This window comes from Ictalurus furcatus, chromosome 15 (genome assembly GCF_023375685.1).
Source record: "Ictalurus furcatus strain D&B chromosome 15, Billie_1.0, whole genome shotgun sequence".
Classification (NCBI taxonomy): domain Eukaryota; kingdom Metazoa; phylum Chordata; class Actinopteri; order Siluriformes; family Ictaluridae; genus Ictalurus; species Ictalurus furcatus.
The window spans coordinates 6105343-6129440 of NC_071269.1; the positions used below are offsets into that span (position 1 = coordinate 6105343).

Genomic DNA, 24098 nt, shown 5'->3' on the forward strand with positions numbered 1-24098 from the left:
TGCGGAGCGACGCTCGCTGGTTAACGTCGAACATGACAGAAGACACGTACGGAATAACACACTTGGGGGTTGTGCTCTTACGGCAGAGTAATCAACAATCAACGTGGGGTGGTGTGATGTGATGTACCCCAAAGCCACGTGGAAATACTTTCATCAAGCAGCTTATTGTTTTCCAGTTGTAGTTATGTCCAGAAAAGCGCATACCACGACAATCCGCCAAAGGCCACAATTTATTACAAAGTTATTACATTTTTACGCATTTATAGCTACGTTTAATGTTGCCGAACGTCCGCGAAACAAGTAAGTTCGTGTTATCGCTTACATTATAGCAGCTATAAACAGTCGTTCCATCCTCGCTTTTTCTCGTGCTCTTGAAATGAATACATTAAAAAAAAACAAAAAAACGCAGCTTGTCAAGAAACCGGAACTTTCCCGTGATGGAAAACTGTTACAAGCTGTCCGTTACAAAGCACTGACACTGGAGACTCCTTCCGTAAATATTCCATGAAATTAACGCCTCCTTACAGAACGTATCGTCGTAACTTTGTTAAACAAGAGCAACTTTTGTTAAAGTAGCTGGAACTCATGTCAGAGCTGCAGTTAGCAGTTAGAGGAAATGAATCAAGACCTTCTGACCAATCGGAATGGAGAATTCAAGGGATAAAGTGTAAGTAGGGAAACTGGGTTCCGCTGGGTTTAATAAAACAAAACGGCAAACGATAAGCAATGTTCGAGCAGTTTCTGCTAGTTAACTAACCTATTTAATCATTTAACTGCACCGCTGGATATGAACAGGAACGGTTAGCGTGCTGTGTCTGTATTTGCAAAATGACATTTGTAAAGCCAACTCGGTTACGGCTAATGTTTGCGCAGCTTTCCAGACGGGTTTTATTCGCTTGTTTATTTGACTTATGTGGAAGATCGGGTTGATCCAAATCACCTTGAATCCTCTGTGAAGCGGTGACTTTGGTAAATCCCCTTCCACATATCCAGAAAGCTACACGTTATTAAGTGCGGTTTACGTTTACGACAGACTCTAAAATCATTCAGATCTGTTCAATAGATTTCACTCCCATGAGCCTCTACTCGTTAAACACAGACGGAGGACGAGCTCCTATCGGCTCTCGTACCCGCTTGTCGATGTCTCCGTGCTGCAGCTGGACGAATCGGGCGCTGATGGCGGCGATGTAGCTCTGCTGATTGGAGAAGGCCACTCGGCCCGCCCCTTTCGGGTACTTCAGCTCAGGGTCGGTGTCGATCCCGGCGTAACACACTCCGCCGTACAGACGGTCCATGATCATAGCTAGCTCGACTGCGGAATAAAAGGAGACGTTTCAGACGGAAGCCATGTTTAAATAGCAAAGGGTCTTCGAGTTGATATTTCAGGATTGACAGTTTTCTACAAGATCCTGTATAAATACAATATCGTGTGATGATTATTAAATCATTATTATTCCATACTTGGCCCGTGACCCTGAAAAGGAGTAAGCGGTAGAAGATGGATGGATGGATGGATGGATACTTGGGTGATTTTTTTCCTCCACAATAAACATAGACAGATTTTTTTTAATCAGGTGTGTTCTAAAATCCTAAGACTGATGTAAGAACATCATCAACTATGCTCTCATGAGCTAAATCAGCCGTCGAGGACACGACACTGTCTTGTAACTAGTGTCTGAGAGGTTATACTTTTATCATTAACAAGATATCATTTCCAGGTTTCTTGAATATTCATGGTTTGCGCTGAATTGACGCTGCGAATTTAACATTCCTACTCCTCGTGAGATATCAGATTGAAATAATCCAGCAGGTTAATACTGTAACTCTATACAACGCTTCAGGCTGTACTGTCATGGTGTGCCACCAGGGGGCGACGTTATACCAAAAGTTGACAGGATATGCCGAGTCATGTCTCAACACCTATAGGATAGCTCTGAAATCAGGAGAAAGCCCAAAGGTGTTACCTGCTCTCAGAGGACGGGGCACGCCGCCTACGAAGATGGTCTTACGTGGGTCAAGAGGTTGCGAGCCGTCCATCACAAAGTCACTGTCACTCAGGTTCCACGGGCGGATCTGGACCTTAAAGACGCCAGATTACATTAATAAAACAAACAAACAAACAAACAAACAGAACTATGCAAAGTTTTCCATTTTAAATGAGAATTGATTTCTAGAAACTGGCAGCAAATTCGATTCAGAACAAATTCTACACGTTCTATTGTTTGGAACATTTCCTAAAATGGCTGCCGATTTATTACCGTTAGACATGTGACAAACACATTACAGACCCTTATTATGCAGGAAGGAATATTACATCGGCGGATTTCGAAAGACTAAGTAACGCTCATCGGCAGCCAGGAGTCGAACACGAAGTCAGAGCCGTTCCCGTAATGGGATCCGGACCCTGACGCTGCCGGTCGATACAAATAATTCAGTTATTCAGAGAAGCGGAAAAAGGAAATAGCGGAAACATGACACCGGTTATGATCAGTGAAAGGGGTTATGGACTGGAGTGTGTATTAATATCCTATAAGTATTATTGGAGTGCTATTATATAGTAATTCTGCGTTCAGATGGTGTCATGTGTTAAGTAAGGAATAAAACAGTGTAAAAAAACAACAACATCAACTCCTCTGTCCTGAAGACTGCTCTGTGTCTGGGAAACATGCAGCCAGCCCTACACAACTTCACACGTGTGTCAGTGTTATCTGATAGCTCAAAATGTGTGCTTTTTTGCATAAAACTCCTCGAATTGGTGAAATCGCAATCGCATGGAATAGTTATGCGCAGTCTTTCACATTGATGTTTGTCGGTAAACAAGACCTTTTAGATGTACTCGTGTTCGACGCAAGACAGCTTTGGCTGAATGCTTGCCGTGATGATGTCACGTGACGCGTCTCGGCCCAAATCTGCACAAAATCTGCGGGAGTTTTCCTCAAATTTTGCATTCATTTCTGATTAATAGTTAGTTCCGTCGTTGGAGTCCGTGAATATCAAGCTCATGCGCAGCACCTATACTTCCTGGTTGCTTACATACACAGCACTGAGGTTATATCTGCATGTAATGAGATTTTCCCTGACCTTTACTAGACACATCAGCTTTTTTAAAATTATTTATTTATTTTTATTTAATGCAATTGCTCCTTTTTAAAGTGCATTTTCCAGTTCTTTCCACTGCCGGTGCTCATGCACTCCGGTGCTCATGCCCTAGCAGGTGGATTAGTTTAGCATGGTGATTTATGGGAAACCACTGCCATGATCTAATTTATATGAGCGATGCCGGACACTGTAGATGCGTCCAGGTGATCGTTTCCCTCGGATCGTTTTGAGTAAACTCGGTTAGGGACGAGTGCTAGTAAACGTGGATGTTCGGACTCACGGGCTTGTCTTTGATAGTGGGGCTGGACACACACAGGTAGAGTTTGCCGTCCTCCTCCAGACAGGCTTCGATCAGCGCCTGCACTGAGGTCTCCTCTTGGAAAAGCAGGAAGGCGTAACCTTGGCAAGAGAACAAAAATACTGTCCTTCAGCAGCTGTTAATATAGTTAAAACTGATGTGTGTATGCATGTTAAGGCTATATATATATATATATATATATATATATTAGAAGTATCAGAAACTATTGGAACTGCAAGGCCAATACTTTTAAGCACGTCATACTTTTTATCTATAGTTACATTTGATGGCGTGGAACATCCGCTACACAAGTTAGTTCCTGTTATCACTTGTGTTGTAGCAGCTATAAACAGCTGTTCCCTCACTAGCCTCTCTGTTTTCTCTCTCTTGAAATGAATAAGGGAAAAAAAAAAACGTAGCAGACTCCTCGGGCCATAAAGTTTATCACCGACTGTTACGAAGTGCTGACACTGGAGACTCCTTCTAAAAAATTGTTAAACAAAGTTCTCGTAACAGAAACGATATACATTATCTCACAAAAGTGAGTACACCCCTCACATTTTATGTAAATATTTGATTATATCTTTTCATGTGACAACACTGAAGCAATGACACTTTGCTACAATGTAAAGTAGTGAGTGTACAGCTTGTGTAACAGTGTACATTTGCTGTCCCCTCAAAATAACTCAACACACAGCCATTAATGTCTAAACCGCTGGCAACAAAAGTGAGTACACCCTTAAGTGAAGATGTCCAAATTGAGCCCAATTAGCCATTTTCCCTCCCCGGTGTCATGTGACTTGTTAGTGTTACAAGGTCTCAGGTGTGAATGGGGAGCAGGTGTGTTAAATTTGGTGTCATCGCTCTCACACTCCCTCATACTGGTCACTGGAAGTTCAACATGGCACCTCATGGCAAAGAACTCTCTGAGGATCTGAAAAAAAGAATTGTTGCTCTACATAAAGATGGCCTAGGCTATAAGACGATTGCCAAGACCCTGACACTGAGCTGCAGCACAGTGGCCAAGACCATACAGCGGTTTAACAGGACAGGTTCCACTCAGAACAGGCCTCGCCATGGTCGACCAAAGAAGTTGAGTGCACGTGCTCAGCGTCATATCCAGAGGTTGTCTTTGGGAAATAGACGTATGAGTGCTGCCAGCATTGCTGCAGAGGTTGAAGGGGTGGGGGGTCAGCCTGTCAGTGCTCAGACCATACGCCGCACACTGCATCAAATTGGTCTGCATGGCTGTCATCCCAGAAGGATGCCTCTTCTAAAGATGATGCACAAGAAAGCCCACAAACAGTTGCTGAAGACAAGCAGACTAAGGACATGGATCACTGGAACCATGTCCTGTGGTCTGATGAGACCAAGATAAACTTATTTGGTTCAGATGGTGTCAAGCGTGTGTGGCGGCAACCAGGTGAGGAGTACAAAGACAAGTGTGTCTTGCCTACAGTCAAGCATGGTGGTGGGAGTGTCATGGTCTGGGGCTGCATGAGTGCTGCCAGCACTGGGGAGCTACAGTTCATTGAGGGAACCATGAATGCCAACATGTACTGTGACATACTGAAGCAGAGCATGATCAGTATGCAGTGTTCCAGCATGATAACGACCCCAAACACACCTCCAAGACGACCACTGCCTTGCTAAAGAAGCTGAGGGTGAAGGTGATGGACTGGCCAAGCATGTCTCCAGACCTAAACCCTATTGAGCATCTGTGGGGCATCCTCAAACGGAAGGTGGAGGAGCACAAGGTCTCTAACATCCACCAGCATCGTGATGTCGTCATGGAGGAGTGGAAGAGGACTCCAGTGGCAACCGGTGAAGCTCTGGTGAACTCCATGCCCAAGAGGGTTAAGGCAGTGCTGGAAAATAATGGTGGCCACACAAAATATTGACACCTTGGGCCCAATTTGGACATCTTCACTTAAGGGTGTACTCACTTTTCTTGCCAGCGGTTTAGACATTAACGGCTGTGTGTTGAGTTATTTTGAGGGGACAGCAAATTTACACTGTTACACAAGCTGTACACTCACTACTGTACATTGTAGCAAAGTGTCATTGCTTCAGTGTTGTCACATGAAAGATATAATCAAATATTTACAAAAATGTGAGGGGTGCACTCACTTTTGTTAGATACTGTACGCCTGTGATTTGCCTCACAGCCAGAACTACAGTTGGAGCTGCTGTTATAGAAAATGAATACCTACAGAGCCTCTAAAGGGACCTCAGTTAAAAAAAAAGGGAGAGAGAGAGAGAGAAGAAAGCACAAAAACTATTATATTTTTATATATCCTTTTCTTCCAGAAAAAAAATATCGGGAAAACAGAAAATGATCTCATGCACACCGTTTTCCTGTTTTAAATATTTTTTTTACTGTGTATATATTTGGGGTTATTTTTTCCCCGAATGGTCCCTTCAGGGGCACCGTAGAAGTCAAAGGCATTATTATTATTATCATTATTATTATTATTATTATTATTATTTGATTACCTTTTGGAGGAAAGTAAGATTTGCTCTCTGCCTTATGTGGCCAATCAACCACCAGGTGACCAAACCGCCGGAAACTGGAGGTGATCTCATCTGCATATGTACAGAGAGAGAGAGAGAGAGAGAGAGAGAGAGAGAGAGAGACAGAGAGAGAGAGAGAGAGAAGAAAGAGAAAGAGACAGAGAGAGAGAGCGACAGAGAGCGAGAGAGAGACAGAGAGACAGAGAGAGAGAGAAGAAAGAGAGAGAGAAGAAAGAGTGAGAGAGAAGAAAGAGAAAGAGAGAGAGACAGAGAGAGAGAGCGAGAGAGAGACAGAGAGAGAGAGCAAGCGAGCGAGAGAGATAGAGAGAGAGAGAGAGTGACAGTATTAAGATGTGAAAATAAAACTAAATATCTAAAATGTGTAAGGATTGAAACACAAGCTGATTGAAACTGCTCTACAAAACACTCTACAGTCACCTTCGTCTATATCGGGTGGCAGGCCGCCCACAAACACTTTCCGTGAGAACCTCTCGATGCGCTCTCCGTTCTGATGCGGATAACCGGAAGATCCCAGAACTCCGCCCTGGTTACCGTGCCCGTCGTCAAGAAGACCGTCGTCTATTGGAAATAGGGAGGAGCGTCCTGTAAAAAAAAAAAGAAAAGAACATTGAACATGAATGATTTATTCATCACTCCACCTACACCAGCGATGAAGTCTGTTCACACAATTTACAAATTTACCAACACAGCACAGCGCATGCTGATTTAACGTCACGTGAATAAATAAATAAAAAACACGAAGTAACCTCATTGGCTGAGTTGTTTCTAACCACATAATCACTGCTAGTGTAGCTAAAGCCAGGTTTAAACGTGAGCTTTAGTAAACCCAGCACTCTCAGCACTGTTGTATTTAATACATGACCGGAAAGACAGATGTCACGTGACATGTGGGGGAAAGGTATGGCGGGCGTTACACGGTGCAGGAAGTGAAATTTTACCTCGTCGTCTGCTGTAACTCCTCGCTGCATGTAAACAGAACAGAGTAGAAAAAGCTGTGATATGAGTGAAGCTTCACCTTACAGGAAAAGTCAGAAATCTATTTCACACGTTTTCCCCACTTCACCCGGATGTCCGTAAGCCAAGACACGTTCGGTGTCTGACGCTCGCGTGTTTTCACCGGTGCGACGAGGCTAACGGAAATCTCTCTCAAAATCAAACCAACAACACATTTTTATCTGTATATTATTATTATTATTCCACTTTAAGCGATTACGTTAAGAGTCACTGTGAATTCCTCGTCACCGTAGAAACGATATCGTACTAGATAAACCTGCGAACCTGAATTACGGCCTGCGCTACCGTCAGAGCTGCTCATATAGAAAGTTACTCGACATGTCTCGACCAATCGGAATTCGACAATTCGACACAGCAGTGGTGTAAAGTATGACAGACCGTCTGGTGAAGTTTAAGGTTCAGTAAACATAGACATTCGGTGCTATTTCACCCAGTCGTTCGGTTCGAAAGCTTTGAACCCTTGTCGTTGAAAGAAAAGGCGAGACAGAAAGGCACGACTTGTCAGAAACGCATCGAGCGAACATGGCGTGGCTTACCTGGTTTGAGTTTGAGGTTTGGGGAAAACGCGTAAAATGGACTTTTTCCCGCTCATTTGCAACCCATGAACAGGCACACAGTGTACACACACATATACAAAACAAACATATACAAGACCATTTACAAGACTTCTTGATAGACATTTTTGTCAATAAATATATTTTAGTAGTACAGTGGGATATGATTGTGGAAGGAAGAGATGGGAGTATATCGAGTTATTTCTCGAAAATCTTTATTTTGCGTAGTGCTACATCTGTCACTTGAATGCTTTGGGTTCAAATCCCAACACCGCCAAAGAGCCACTGATGGACCCACCTACACTAGACTGGATTCTGCTTCGCTTGGAAGTCGCTTGGAACTAAATCCAAAAGAATAAATATATGTTATTTACTTTAAGGTTTTGTAGTGTGTGCAGGTTTTTTTTAGTTTTATTTTAGACAAATCTAAAGCTAATATGGCTAAGACACATGGCTGCCACACTGGTCTTCCTTCTTCACATTACGCTTGTCAATACACCCAGTATTTATGGAAAGATATTTCCGTCTAAATGTAAGTAACCATGTATGTTTTATTTACAAGTTAAAAGACTGGCACCAGGTTGTCCATGTGTTATCTTACATTTTAAATAAATAAATAAATAAATAAGCTAGGTTAATGTGGTATCAAAGTTGGCGATCCGATTTCTCTGAGAACTTTAGATGGCTGGATTAGACTTTTTATTCAGCCGCCCCAGGAGGTCGAGATTTGAGCTACCATTTATTTACCTATAAATAAAGTTTGTTGTCTTATTAGTTATTAATAATAATTCCTTTGATCGTATATCTTTATACATTAATATTAGAGAATATGGTGGTCTCAGAATAATCCAGAAACGCACCATTTGCAACACAACTGATAAGAGCGATGCTAGTGACTGAGTTTAAAGGGGATTTGAGCGCATGCTAAGGGTTACACAAAAACATTCCACGTCTTTCTCTCTCTCTCTCTCTGCCGCCAGCCAGTCATGTGAGTTGACATCATGCAGCCGGTCACATGACCACAACTGAACTCTCATGATTCATGTGACCTCCTCAGTCATGTGTCAGAGTGAAACACACTGTATATGTTTATATTCAAATCTGTCCGACTAAACTCTGCTTCAGGTGTTGCTCTGCGCTGTATTTTTCCTTGTTTCTGTGAGACGTTTAGCGGTTACGTGTCGCTCTGACATCACAGTGGGACACCGTTATTGCTAGAGCGGTTACACGAGGAGAAAAGAAAAATCGATGAGAAATCCCATGTCTAAAATAAATAAATAAATAAATAAATAAAGACAGAGACGCAACTAAATATCATATATTGATGTGCAAGTTATTTAGGCGTGTTCCTTTACTTCGTCTTAGCTTGCCTTTGTGTTCATTTCACTTTACTAAAGAGAACGAAACAGACCCACACACACAAACACACACACACATGATCTCTCATTAGGAAAGAAAGTGAGCAGCTGCTGCTGACATGAAACACGACAGTGTAAAGAGCTAAAAATACAGACTGGATCCAGAGATTGGACAGCTTAAAGCGAGCCAGTCTCAGCCAAAGCAGACGTTCTGCGTCGTGTTCCAGCGCTGCTATAAAAGGACAAGGATTGTTTGGCCAAGCGCACCGTCTGACGAGAAAGCTGATTGCCCAGCACAGGATTTCCTTAACCGGTCGCACGAAATTAGGGAAGTTCTCTGGATTCTCTTTTTGTTGTTGTTGTTGTTTGGAAGACGAAACTCTTGGTCTCTGGAACGTTCCGTTTGTCTTTAAGGCTGTCTGGTGAAATACTGAGGCGGAGCCATGAAATGAAAATTAACCAGGCACTGAAGCAGCCTTTCTTCTTCTTTTTCTTTCCCCAGTGACGCCATTTTAAGAGCCATTAAAATGCATGAACGTAAATAAATACACAGTCCACGGAATGTGGATTAACTGCATAACTATATAAAATATATATAACACATTTCATTGTTGTACGCACTAGAGCTGGGTGATATGATAAAAATTTCATATCATGATACTTGAGGACAATTTGATGTATGTATGTATGTATCTATCTATCTATCTATATATATAAACAGTAGTAAAATACACAAAAACATGTTAAACTGAGTTTGACTTTGATACTTTAACACCTACAAAGACAAAGAAAATGAGGGGTTTTTTTCAATTACGTCGAATCAACAGCATCCATTCAGTACCATTTAATTTGTAATGATTAAAAACGTAAAAAACACATAACTGTACCAATGATATCTCAGAAAAGTCAAAATCGTTTGTCGCGATATTGATATTATATTGATAATATCACCCAGCCCTAGTAAGCACATGTGCTCACTGCGTTTCAATCAGAGGCCTGGGATTGTGTGGTGCGCTGCAGCGGTTCAAAATCAGAAGCTGTTGTTGAAAAGATCTCAGATCTCAGCGGTTAATACCGCTACTGTGATTCGATGCACACGAGCGCACGTGAAGTAACGTAATGTAACACGACGCAACGCAGCGTCCGAATAAATAAGTGCCTGCAGCTTGTACAAGGAGCATTCATTTCCATGCTTTATTGTACTTTGTTTAATAAATAAAACATCTTTTTAAATACTATAAACGTGTATTAGTGCTGTTGAGGACCTTTACACTAACACAAACAGACGCATCGAGCGCTGTTGAGGACCTTTACACTAACCCAAACAGACGTATCGAGCGCTGTTGAGGACCTTTACACTAACACAAACAGATGCATCGAGCGCTGTTGAGAACCTTTACACTAACACAAACAGACGCATCGAGCGCCGTTGAGAACCTTTACACTAACACAAACAGACGTATTGATCGATCTATTTCGAGTAAAAAGCATCGAAGGATGAAAGAGGCGTATGAACAGGGAGATCTGATCCTGGAGAAGTGCGGTTCCTGCCAAGACGGCTGATAAATATGGTGCCAGTGCACCAGTTTAATTACATTGAGGTTTTCAGACTTCAGAGGGACAACACGTCTACTGAAGAAAAAGCACTTTACCCTAATTCGATTTTTTCCCCCTCCTGCAAAATTCGATTGTAATATTTCTCTCGCGGACACTAAGTGAGCACAAGCAGAATAGGACGGGATGAAATCAATCCAAGATCAACAAAATGGTGGGGTGGAAGGCTTTCTCAGACACCCCCCGGTTCAACCTTTGACCTTTCGACAGTCTTCCCCGGTGGCCCCAGGTGGCTGCAAATGATAAGGCCATGCTATAAAAAGCGTCTGCTTAAAATGCGTCCCCCGGCTGTGACCCGTATACAGTGTCTAAATGTGCTTGTGGAAGTATTTAAAGGAATATGGTTTCAAAATAGAAAAAAAGAAAATGTCTATGCCAAACCTGAGGGTTAGAATACATTTCCAGCAAATTGTGAATGAAAATCAGGCCGGAAACATACAGTCTAAAATACAGCTCACGGAACAGACTGATCTTAGTGCTATTTGGGCGTGGCCTAATATTCTAATGAGACTCCCAGCCTGTTATACCACTCAAACAGAACAAAATAAAATAGTGCAAACAGGAGTGTCAATGTGGTTCAAGCTAGCAAATTAACTTTCGCTTGCTGGTTTGCTTTTGTTTGATGGTTTCCTTTCGTTTGCTGGTTTGAACTTTTGTTTGCTTGTTTGCTTTCGCTTGGTGGATTGCTTTCGTTCAATGATTTGCTTTCGTTTACTTTTTGTTCACTTAGTTAGCTTTCCTTCACCAGTTTGCTTTCATGCACTGCTTTGCATTCACTGGTTTGCTTTCGTTTGCTGGTTAACTTTTGTTCACTGGTTAGCGCTTGCTTGCAAGGCTAGTTTTCTTTCACTGTTTTGCTTGTTTGCCTTCGTGCTCTTGTTTGATTTTGGTAACTTGTTTGCTGATTTGCTTTCGTTCACTTATATTTAGCTTTCCTTAATTTCGTTCACTCCTTTGCTTTATGTTGAGGTTATTTTTCGTTCACTGGTTTGCTTTCGCTTGCTGGTCTGCCTTCATTCCGTCCTGTGCTTTGCTTTTGTTTGCTAATTTGCTTCCATTCCACTCCTAAAGATTTGATTAGCTGAGGAAAATGCCTACAGTTTGTCAATATATATGTGTATATATTTTTTTTCCAAGAGAAGGGTGAATTATAATTTTAGTTTTAAGCCGTAGTTTTCATCTAAATGAATCTTACAGTACAACCGAAGAGTAAAACTCCATTGATGTCTCAGCTTATTATTCAGTAACTAACATGAATTGGATAACATTAGCTGATGAGAAAGTGAGGAATGAATCTGGACTGGTTTTAGGCATTTAAGCAAGTATCATTACATCTAATCCTTTTCCTAATGCCAGTAATGTCATACAGCTGTATTAAACTACACCACACAATGCAGCGCTGCAATGTAAACAGATACGCTGTAAGTATAGATACAGTGCTATTGGGTTACAGATGATGGGGTCAGTAGGAAGGAGCACAGAGAGATGTGATTGGCTGATGCAATTACCATTGAGCACGAGCAGGCCATCGGCGCCAGGATGTGGGCATCCCATGCGGCCTGGACATGAGAGAAAAAGAGAGAGACACACAAACGGAGCGCTGAGTGACACACTGGAATGAGCTGCCATGAAGATTCAGATTCCCACGACTCGACATATTAGCGACAGTGTTTAATAGTACAATGTTTTAAAACGCAATTCTATTTTCAGGTTTCTTCCTCATGCCATCTCGGGGAGGGTTTTTTTCCCACTCGCCTCTTGGTTCTACACCTACAGCTATTGTTGTCAGTGCTACACAAATACAACTTAGTCGGAGTACTACAAAAGAGTACGAAAAGAGTACAAAAGTACTACGGAATACACAAAGAGTGAGGAAAGAGAAAGACGCACTGCAACAACCCTGCCACACCCAGAGAACCTAAACGCGCATTGACATAAAAAGCTCATTCGGAATCGAAAATCTTTCGGACTGGCGAAAATCTCTGCCGGTAATATCTGCCACCGCCAAAAATCTTACTATCAGCTGATCCCAGGTGATTATTTACAGAAATATTACTACTAGGATGCAAAATAAAACGACCGACCTTGTAGCCCAAATACGTTTCTTCCAAAGCCACGCCCCCAAAACACACGTTCAGGACGCCTTACGATGCCTGACTAGCTATACCTTTTTTGGTTACATGTTGGTGTGTCATGTCGTGTTTGTTTTTCTCGTCTTTACAGTGCCTGAGGTGCCACAGAGATGCCCCTGTTGTTTTCGCAATAGGAAAACCTGCCGTAATCCTTTTTTCGTTTTGTTTGCGGTAATCGTACACACACACACACACACACATATATGTATATATATACATACACACACTACAGAAAACCGAAATAAAGGTTCTACAAAGGGATGAAAAAAATACACACAGGCATATTCCTTTCATCCCTTTTTGAAATGTTATATAGATATATATATATATAAATATAAAGATATATAAATATATAGATATAGATATATATAAATATATATATATATATATATATATATATATATATATATATATATATATATATATATATGTGTGTGTGTGTAACACCTACCATCGCGGAGGCTTTGAAACTATCAGTCGCAGTGCAAAGGAAGCGCACAGGAAGGAGGAAGCAGGAAGAGGGAATCGCGCGAGTCTTACCTTTCAGAGGCTCCTGCTCGGCCCGGATGATGTCGATCAGAGAACTCTCCAGCGAGTGCATGTTCAGACTGTCGTACATTCTGCTCCGGTCCTAATGCGGAGACACGGAGATAGACAGAGAAATAGAAAAGAGAAAAAAAAAAAAAGAGTCTTGTAATACTTGATTTGTTTTTCTTCTCGTTTATTTACCATTTTTTAACATGGAAGGAGTCTCCAGTGTCAGCGTTTTGTAACAGTTTGTTTTTTTTTGGTTTTATTCATTTCAATAGAGAGAAAAATGAAGGGTTTGTGAGGGAACGACTTTTTATAGCTGCGATAACGTAAGCTGCTCTTTTGGACGTCCCACACCATTAAATGTAACTGTAAACCGATTTTTTAAAAAGTGCGATTCTTTAATAAAATTGATGTGGTGTAACATGACGTGCTGTTGACTCTGCTTCAAGTCTCTAGTGCATGCTGGGAGATTCCTCCTGCGCTGGTTCACGTGAGCGGTGTGTTTATAACAAGTGGATCCCCTTTTTTCCTGGAATACGAGGCATCCAGGAATGCTGACCTTTAGAAAACCCTGTGGACAGTAAGTGTGTGTGTGTGTGTGTGTAGAACGGATAACATCTCTTTCTGTTTTGCTATAAATGTCAGTAGGGCATCCTGTGCATTTGTCCTGACAAAAGCAATTCCGTAGATGCGTGTGGACAGCGAGGGGAATGTTTACTGCACACACACTCACTACTCTCAAGGAGAACAGGACACACACACACACACACACACACACTGGGTGCTGACATACTGTATTTGAAAGCATATGCACGTGTCAAGCGTGACTGTAAATAACTCCGCACTTGGCCTGCGTCCTGCTGTAGCTGTGTGTCTGATCGTTTTACTGCATTTCCAGTCTCCCACTTTTCAGATGAAACCAAGCTCTGGATTATGTTACGCTGTCAACAAGCACCTGGCTGCAGGGTTTGCGCCATTTCCAGCTCAACTACATTATCATAAATCGCACAAAGCTAGCCAGTTTCTGTTTTTTTTTCCTCCTGAGTAGCAGTGTCCCTGAGTACCATTAGGTCCTGTTGGTGCAAATCTTGAGCAGGTACCAAATGGACAACTGGAATCTTTGACAACGGATGAGTGACCAATGTTACTTTGTGCCATGACGTAATTACTACATAGAAAAGTTCACACTATTAGTAGTCATATACTTACAGCGAATAGAAAACTAACAAACAAACAAAAACAACAACACATCTTTATGCACTAAAAAGCAGCCGAACGCACCACAAACCAAGCCAAGGAACCGATCTGAGATTCATCTCACGTCGAACCAGTTATTTCCAAGGAGGAATTCTGCTTCCCTGAGGGAGGAACGAGTGAAACAAAAAGAGCAGAGATTCAACGTACTTTTGCTAGCGAGCTAATAAAACACAGACCTATAAAAGTAAAAGAAAGGCTAGTGGAGGAATGTTCCTCCAGTGGAGGTTTACAATCGGGTCAACTCAGGATATGCGATAACCATGTGTCCCCCTCTCTAGCACCCCCTAAACATTCTGCACTTGCACATCCACTGCTGCATGGAAGGTGCTACCTAGCAAAGCTAAACATAGCCTTAGCGTTAACACCGAGCTTCCAAAGATAAAACGGCGAGAAGCTGCCGAGCACAAAGGAGAGGAGGAGAGAAGCAAGCACTCTGAGCCTGGTGCTTTTATTACTGACAGCTTTGAAGCCATCTGGAGTTCGTGAGCACTTTGGCAGTCCGGTTATCAGACACTCCACACATTGTCGTTTTTGTTTTCACTCGCGCCTTCTGCCCTTCCTTTCCGACTCTTGGACGCGTCGGGGTCACTTTCTCTAGTCGTGACGCACGCAGGACCGCTCAGGAGAACGAGGCAGGAAGGAAGGACGGCCACGAGGAACGTGCGGAATTCCAACGGGCAGGAAAGGCGCGAGATCGAGGAAGAGGAAAAACGTGAGTCGAGACAAACCACGTCGACGACGCTGCAACTCAGAAACAGAAAGTAATGACACGACGGACCAAAACACTCGGATCGGCTAATTTTAGAATTTACATGCAGTGGTTAGCATAATATTAGTTTGTTTAGGCTAATTTTAGTATTTACACGCAGCGGTTAGCATAATATTAGCTCGTTTCGGCTCATTAAAGTATTTACACGCAGCGGTTGGCATAATAATAGCTCGTTTTGGTTAATTTTAGTATTTACACGCAGCGGTTAGCATAACGTTAGCTCGTTTCGGCTCATTTTAGTATTTACACGCAGCGGTTAGCATAACGTTAGCTCGTTTCGGCTCATTTTAGTATTTACACGCAGCGGTTAGCATAATAATAGCTTGTTTTGGTTAATTTTAGAATTTACACACAGCGGTTAGCATAATAATAGCTTGTTTTGGCTAATTTTAGTATTTACACACAGTGGTTAGTATAACATTAGCTTGGTTTGGCTAATATTAGAATTTACACTCAGTGGTTAGCATAACAGGACATCTTTGATGATTAAAGTAAAGAATTTAGGTTAAATGAAGCGTCACTATCCTGCGTGTATTCTGCACAAGCAGCGAGATGTGTCGTTTCAGCGAAGATAGTATTAACTACCGCACATATGACATTACTTACGGTACCGCCGCATTGACGATACTAGCGTTTAAAAAATACCGCGGCATGTTCTTTCTGCTTTTTTAAAGAACCGACGTACAGAGCTTTTGTAAAGAAGTTGCGAGCTCTGATTTTCACACGATGGTGATACCGCCCCATGATGCAATGCAGTTCTCTCCTCTGTGGATCAGCGTGATTGTGTAAAACACTAAAAACAGGCCCGGTCGAGCCAGGTGACTGCATGAATACAGACGAGTGAGTCCAGGTGCTCATGCCTGCTTCACGTGTAAATGAGGTGGCCTTTCTATCAACACACACACACACACACACACACACACACACAAACAATGGTTAAGCTCTGAAAGATCCACTTACACACCCACACTCTCTCACCCTGTCTCTCACTCTCATACATACACTCTCTCTCTCTCTCTCTCTTCCATGCCTTGCTCATTTATTACTATTCTTTATTCTTCTGCTTAAATCATTTGTTTGAAATTTCCCAATAAGTAATGCATTACATTAAAAATGATAATAATAATAAAAACTCAACATTCCAATGTTTCAATGTTCTACATTTAGTCACATGTCACCGTGTTTCCCAGGGGGCGTGAAGATTTAGGTCCTCTATAATTCGGTGCATCATCAGCCGGCACACCACAGTCCAGTCAAGTATTTCTCCAGACTAGACTAGTAGAGCACTTGAAAAAAAAAAAAAAAAAAGCCCGTAGCTCGGTGATTCTAGTTTTCTAGACTTGAACCAGCTCAGTTTCGCTAAAGGCAGCTTATCAGATCAGACACTAGCTACAAGGCTAGAGATATTCTGATTAGCGAACTGACAACGTGGCTTGGTTAACAATGAGAAAAATGCAATTATACAGAGAGGCCTGTGTTCCAAGTGAGATATGTTTCCAAAAATAAAGTAGCTCATCTGTTCAGAGTCTGTGGAGCTGCTGTAGTTGAAAGTGCTAACGTGAAGCACCGCTACGAAACAAAACAAACATAACCACGTCACACTGTCATGTTTACCACCATAAACGTATTGCTATTAGCTAAGCATTACAAGATAAATGTTGTCACGATTTGGTCACGCTAGTTGCATATCCAGATTTTGTCAATCCGTACACGATTGTGATTATTGCGTCCAAAAAAACGTTCGATTTTGATGAATTTTTTGTCGAAATTAGTGATGCAACTTACGAAGTTGTTTTTTTTTGCGCCCCTTTTTACGGAAAACCACTTGTCTCTGCGAAATCGCAACCGCACGAAATTTTAGCCGTACTCATGTTGTGTTGCGACGACGTCACCGACGCGTCTTGGGCCAAATTTTCTCGAGTTCGCTTGATTTTGCGTTCATTTCTGCGACCGCAAAATCGCACAATTCTGGAGGGACTTGATTCGTATGAGAGGGATTTTTTTTAACGGAACGTAAATATTCTCACGAATAAATCGCTCTTTTACGACGTGTGAAAATCGTACAGCGTAACGTAAAGTAGCGTAAACACCGGGTCAGTATGGAGAAGGCTGAAGAATCGGAAGGTTTATGTTTGCGCTAAAAGGATGTTACGATCGTCTTTGCTTAGGAGAACGAAGCGATTTTTGTTTTCCTTCTGCGGTTTACGTGGCACGAACGCATCGTGTTGAGCTACCGCTAATACTCACGCTGCATCCGTACAACCTTTTAAAATTTGGTCCATAGACATGTTTTCAAAGGAGTATAGATTCTATCCGAAATCTAACACAAGCCTAAAGCTGAGCTGATTCAATTGTACTGAATTACTGAATTGTTAATTTGGTAGTTGAAAGAGCTCTTCAGTTTGTCAGAACATTAAGAGGTTTTATTTAGAGATGTGTAGGGTTTCCTTTTCAGGAAAAGGCTCCAAGTAAAACCTTGAAAACCTTTTCTCTCACACACAAACGCAAACACACGAACACACTGGGTTTGTACCTGCAGAGGCAGCAGTGTGTTGCTGTTGTTGTCGGTGCGGAACACGTTGTCGTCGCTCCAGGTCTTAGGGCCGAGTGAAGCTCCGGAGCGTGGGAACTTGGGCGGGGCGATGACGCTCCCGCTGCTGAACGGCTTCTTCATGGGCGAGATCTGGCCGAGCGAGACGGGCACGGCCATGCCGACGCCGCGCCCTCGATGGTCCCTGCCCCAGGACACGCCCGGAGAGTTCCAACCGCTGCCCCACAGAGACTGTTTCATCAGGGGCTGTGGAGAGAGAGAGAGAGAGAGAGAGAGAGAGAGAGAAGAGTTACACTAATCCACTGAGTGACGGAACAAGAGATGGAGGGAATACAGAGATAGAGAAAAAAGCAGTGTGAAACTGAAGACAAGACGGAGCGAGACAGAGGGAGAGAGCCGGGGGAGGGGAAATGAGGTAAGAGAGAAGGGGACGAGAGTGCAGGAAAAACCGAGAAATAGAGAAACGGTGGAAGATATTACGAGGAAGAAAAAAAACATATGAGAGAGAGCAAGGAAGAGAAAATAAGGGAGGGACAGAAATAGAAAGGAAAAAGGAAGAACGTTAAAGAGAACGCAAAATGAAGGTGTGGACAGAAAGATGACGAGAGATAGAGAGACAAGAAAAAAGGAAAGGAAAAGAAACATAAAGATCTGTATCAAGTCAGTATGGGTGTGAATATTAATGAGAGTGTGATGTGTGTGTGTGTGTGTGTGTGTGTGTGTGTGTGTGTGTGTGTGTGTGTGTGGTGCAGAGAGGGGTTTAAGAAGCTTTAAAGCTTTTCCTGACTCCATACCCCCCCCACCCCTCCACACACAGACAGAGAGCTTACAGATAACACACAAATATACACACTTTAATCTGTGCACATATTTGAACATCATATAACCGGGTATGTGTGTGTGTGTGTGTGTGTGTGTGTGTGTGTGTGTGTATGGGTTTTTCTCTCTGTGTACTCTTTCCATCTCTCCTGTGCATATTAACCACACCCATCTACACAACCTACAGTGCCTGTGTGTATAATTAGATATCGGGCTGTGTGTGTGTGTGTGTGTGTGTGTGTGTGTGTGTGTGTGTGTGTGTTTGTGGACAAGATGAGTGTTTTGGTGTAAATGACTGATAATGGTGTCGCCGTCTAGACGTTGGGAACGAAAACATGAGCTGCCTCCAGAACTGCTGCATTTCAGGAGGGAGCCGTAACGCCTGTATTCTGAACACGCACGCAACACACAACTCGAATGCCTGAAAACAGCTAATACTAATAAAAAGTGTTTATTGTGTACTAATATAAAAGATAATCTAAAGGTTTCGGGCAATATACGGCAGATTTGTACTTAATAAAGAAGTGTTAAGTTCAAATACTAACCGTTTTAACTGTTAACTGTTCACTGAAGCTAGCTAGCATGTAACTAATGCTAAAATAAGAAGCTGTCATGGAACTATATTAGCTAAATTAGCATTAAACAGTGTTCACTTGAACAGCTCATTTGAATTTAATCTGAGTCTTTTGATGATAATACATTATATAGAGTGATATTTTAGGCATTTGGTTATTAAAAATTGGATAACTGTTCACTAATGCAAGCTAGCTTTCGCCGTCTTGCTAACGTTACAACAAGGGGCTGTCATGCAGTTAAATTAGCTGAAAATATGTAGCTAGCTAGCTAATACACCCATAAGTCTTAATTTAAACAGATCATTTGAATTTAGTATACAGTAATGTTGGAAAATATATATTTTATAGTTATTATTAATTACATAGGCCTAACTGTTCACTAAAGCTAGCTAGCTTGTACAGTCTTGCTATTACAACAACAACAAAAAAGACCTAGTTTTACAGAAAGTAATAAAAATAAACACTACCATGAATAAAAGTATTAAATGCAGCTAGCTGGCTACACCGATGAGCTGTCTTTTCTAGCTAAGATAAATAGCTAGCTTGATAGTTAGCCTTTATGGCTCTATAAATTAACGCATTTAGTGCGGTAGTACACATCCAGCTAACAGTAAACTACATCAGAACGTTCGACAGTTTTAGTAACATTACAAATACGTTCAGAAAACAAAACTCCAGCGCTGTGTGATGATCCTAGACTCAGGTTTGCATTCGACTAGGTCTACTAGGGCTAATTATTTACTTAATAACTGAACCAAAAACTGAAAATTACTAAGATATCCAAATATAAAGTGTAATTATGGGCTTACACAACTACACACACACTCACTGCACAACACAAACACACTTACACATCCTAGAGGCCTTTAAATAACATCACAATATCTAGTGTAATAGAAAATTATAGTGACTTACGTCTATATTATAGTGACTATAGTGAATCAGTGAATTTTATCAAAGAATGAAACAGCATTTTATAATCACGATACAATTTCCCCGACTATTTAAGTTTGTAAACATGGAATAAATAGAAAAATAATTTAAAAGGTAAACGACCTTGTCCTTCGCAATATGTTTGCTGATCGCCATTTAACCCTTTAAAGTCTCAGCTTATTATTATTATTAAGTAATTACTTTGAATTATTCATTAACTATAGTGACTCGTTTAGCGATTTAAATTATATTACTGTGATAAATATTTGCATATGGTCCTATCTGATATTCGACTTTTCCTGGGTCCATGATGGCCCCGATCACGGCCATGGCACAATTTATTTCCAGATCTCCGATAACGATAAAGTAAAGAGTGACAATAATATATCATGGCGATAGTTACACTATAATTATCAAAGGATAATCGCATTGGCCGCGTTTAATAACAAAAGCCCTGTGATCTATTATTCAGTACTTATGCACAGATGAAGATGCTGATTAAATGAAAGGTTGCCAGATTGGCCGGTTTCCAGCATAATTATCGTTTTTAATCCGACCCAACCCTCTGAACCAGCCTACGACTGCACAATATGGACAAAATATTATAATTACATTGGCACATACGGTGTAGACTGGTTTTTCTCAGAGTTACACATACTCCATGTCAGGGTGTGTTCCTTCCTTTTTCTTAAAATGTTATTTCATCATGGAAACGAGTTCAAGTAGCCGATACGATTAGCTTTTTAAAAATACCGTGCTAGTTGAACGTCACGGTTTATCACTTAACCAGTTAAGCCTGCACGTCTAATCGAGATGCGCATTTCATTTATTTGTATTTATTAATCATTATTGCGGTAGTGGTCTTCACATTACTAGTCAAAGATGCATATAAACGAGCACTGGAACTAAATTAGGTCGGATTGTAATTAAGACGCATCGCAGATTCGGACGTTTGCTTTAATTAATTGCGTTACATTTAATTAATTATATAGGAGCAATATGATATTTTTATGCGTATCTTGCTGCTCTGATGCCTCATACAGTGATTCTGTGCAACGATGTCTTACAACGCAGCTATTAAACACGTATTAATGGATTACCGAGGCGACATGGATGAAGCTCGCCCTTTGCACCACATCACAGCACACAAAACTGATTTGCATACTGCAGTACTGCGATACATGTATCGATATTAAATCCTAATAATATCGCGATATTGAACGATATATCGTGCACCCCGTGAAGAGGCTCGCTCGGTGGTCTGCTGTGTCACCTGCTGCTGGTTGTAGCTGTTCCTCTGCTGCAGGAAGGTGCCGTGCTGCGGGCTGAGCGGGGAGCGGCGGCTGGGCGCGTGCTGCGGCGGAGCGCCGCCCATCTGCGGCGAGAACGGAGCACCGAACCCGTGCGCGTTCACACCGGGAGAGAAACTCTGGAAGAAGCCGGGATTCACCGAGGAAGGGATTCCTGGGTAGAATCCTCCATCGGGCTCGGTACCAGGCATGATGTGACTGTTGTTGGATACCGGCGGCGGGGGGGAGCTCGTGTGCACGGACCACGGTGCACCGAACCCGGGGAGGGAGGGGGAAGCAGCCGAGGTCTCGTGATGCGGGAGGCTCGTAAAGGCCGCTGCGAGATGCGCACTTGCGGGCTCCATTCGGATCTGGACCTTGTTGGGACTCACGGATGCGCTCGAGGGCGCCGCAGCATCGGTCAGAGCGTCTTCCGGGAGTTGACCGGGGCCTTCGGGGGCGCACTCGGAGTCTGCGTGCGGATTGTCGCTCCTTTCTCTCTCAAGGTCACGCAGTGACGCGACAGCACCGAAGCGGCCTTGTCCGGCCTTATAGTCGCTGAAGTCGTAGTCCGTGTGGGGATGACCGTTCCCGTGGTTGCCGCCGGTGGGTTGCGATCGCTCGGCCGCCGCGTTTCCGGCCTCGTCGCTCGACTCGGTGGACGCGACCTGACGCCGCGAGGCTGTCACCCCCGCGGGCTCATCCTGCATGTTTCGCCGGGGCGCGGCGGCCGACGGTGAGCGCGGGGACGCTGCTGCGCTGCTGCTTTTGCACGAGACAGACTGCAGAGACGCGGCGGGGAGGAGGAGGTCACCGGTGACCGGGGAGAGGCTCGAGTAGGACGATCTGAAAGCGCCGAACAGTGCGCTGCCGCTGTCGAGACTCGCTGTCTGTAACAAGCCGAAGCCGTAATCACCCATTTATTTGCGTCAAAACACGGGAATAAAAACGGGAGCTCGCGAATATCCGCGGGCCTTTTTCTTTTCTTTTCTTTTTTTTATCCAAGAACAAAAAACGGGAGCGCGCAGTGACCTTTAACTTCCTATACAGCGTATAGAGAGAGAGGAGGAGCTGTCGGGGGTCGGCCGTCGATAAATCGTCGAGCCGCGTTTAGTCTCTGATTATATTACAATCTGCGGCTATTTATATTTTATTATTATCATTGTTTTTTTTTTTATCCGGACCGTTTTTTTCGCCGACCGACTGCGCATCCCCCGCTTCCTCGGCGTTACCCGGCCGCTCATCTGATCTGCTGCGGCAGCGGATTAAAAACTCATCCGCTTGCGTCATGGCAGTCATTTACATAAACCACGCCCACTTTCCCGCGTTGAACCGAGCAGGCACTTCGCCGCAGTGTGCACGTCACCTCATGAATTATTCATAAGGTGCAGCAGCAGCACAAGGCTTTGCCCTACAGCTCGGGCTGTGTCCTAAACCACATGCCTAGGCTAGTGTTTCTCTCCAGTGCTTCGGCATATTATGACAGAGCAGTAGGGGAGACGTTTTGAGCTCCTCTGCGTGGACCAAATGTATAAGCAGACATGTTTGCAGTCCATGCTTAAATGCACGTGACCTGAACAGCCTACAGCTCCTTTAATGTCATTTAGCTGGACAGAAAAACAACATGTGCTAGCCTGTTTAAAACGTTAAAATAGGTGCTGCTATTTGCATGTTTGCTTCTCTGAACCCATCTCTCTAAAACCAAATTCAGACCCTGTTTCTAGTTCATACGAAGCCATATGGTAACCCACAGCACGCGCTAAATAACACGGCCCAATCCTATAAATAGCTTATTTAAAAAAAAAATCTAACCGGATGACAAGGTGATGGATTCTCCATGAAAGCTTAAACAGCAGCATCATCCTCGCACCATCAAGGAAAAGCACACCTAGTTTCTAAGCAACAGCAGTCTTTTACAAAAAAACACACACAAAAAAAACCCCCACCAAGATCTGCATGTTATGGCCCTTTCAAGTCAATGTAGCTTTCAATTTAGCTTAAAGAAAGCAAACGTTTCACTGGTCGAAAATTTCTATCCCCCTAACCAGCATCGAGCCTAGGTCTCCATTGTGCTAATAGTACGATTCTAATTGAGCAGGTCAAGTTTGATGAAAAGTCAGAAGAGGCGAAAAAGTAGAAAGAAACTGAAAACAGTCTGATGGGGTGTCTGATGGGGCGAATGCCAGCTTGAACTGCTCCTTTGTGTGATTAATGGAATTACACAATAAGAGCTATTTCATCAGGTCACATTGTGCAATAATTAATGTAAGCTAATCATTGACAAAGACACACACACACACACACACACACACACACACACACACACCTGAACCGCCCTGTGATGGTCAGGCCATCAGGAAAGTTTCAGCTGTTGAAGAGATAATGGCATAAATAAAAGGATATAAGCTACAGTAGGCTAAAGATGTTATAAATAAGCACTTAAGGTACTTATTATCTATTAAGTAAGCAATTAAACACAACACCTGTGATGTTTATATAAAATAATCAGCGGCTTAATAAAGAGGAGGACCTGTTACCGCTCCGAGTGTTTCATTCCTCTTACACCACAACAACTTGACAACAATTTCCCCTTTTTATTTAACGAAAGATTAATACGTTCGTCCACAAAGCAAGTGACTTCCTGTTATCCCTTACGTTACAGCATTTACAACCAGGCACTCCCTCAACAACTTTTATTTTTGTCTTAATTTTTAAGTTAATAAAAATAATTAAATAAATATAAAATAACCGCAGCTTGGCATGCTCC

At 42.6% G+C, this 24098-nt stretch overlaps 1 protein-coding gene across 3 annotated transcripts in view; it reads right to left on the minus strand.

The window, feature by feature from the left end:
- cpeb2 (cytoplasmic polyadenylation element binding protein 2) overlaps positions 1-23603 on the minus strand; it is a 29013-nt gene extending 5410 nt beyond the window's left edge. Inside the window, exons 1-10 of one of the 3 annotated variants that reach the window (XM_053643251.1) lie at positions 21316-23603; positions 17698-17961; positions 13145-13235; positions 11981-12031; positions 6871-6894; positions 6350-6514; positions 5894-5983; positions 3380-3498; positions 1965-2079; positions 1131-1312 (exon numbers count right to left, since the gene is read on the minus strand). In XM_053643251.1, the coding sequence (XP_053499226.1) occupies positions 1131-1312; positions 1965-2079; positions 3380-3498; positions 5894-5983; positions 6350-6514; positions 6871-6894; positions 11981-12031; positions 13145-13235; positions 17698-17961; positions 21316-22251 (2037 nt within the window). In that variant the 5' untranslated portion in view covers positions 22252-23603. The remainder of the gene's footprint in view (positions 1-1130; positions 1313-1964; positions 2080-3379; positions 3499-5893; positions 5984-6349; positions 6515-6870; positions 6895-11980; positions 12032-13144; positions 13236-17697; positions 17962-21315) is intronic. The other 2 variants (XM_053643252.1, XM_053643253.1) reach the window with 2 other exon arrangements.
- Between the last annotated feature and the right edge of the window lie 495 nt (positions 23604-24098).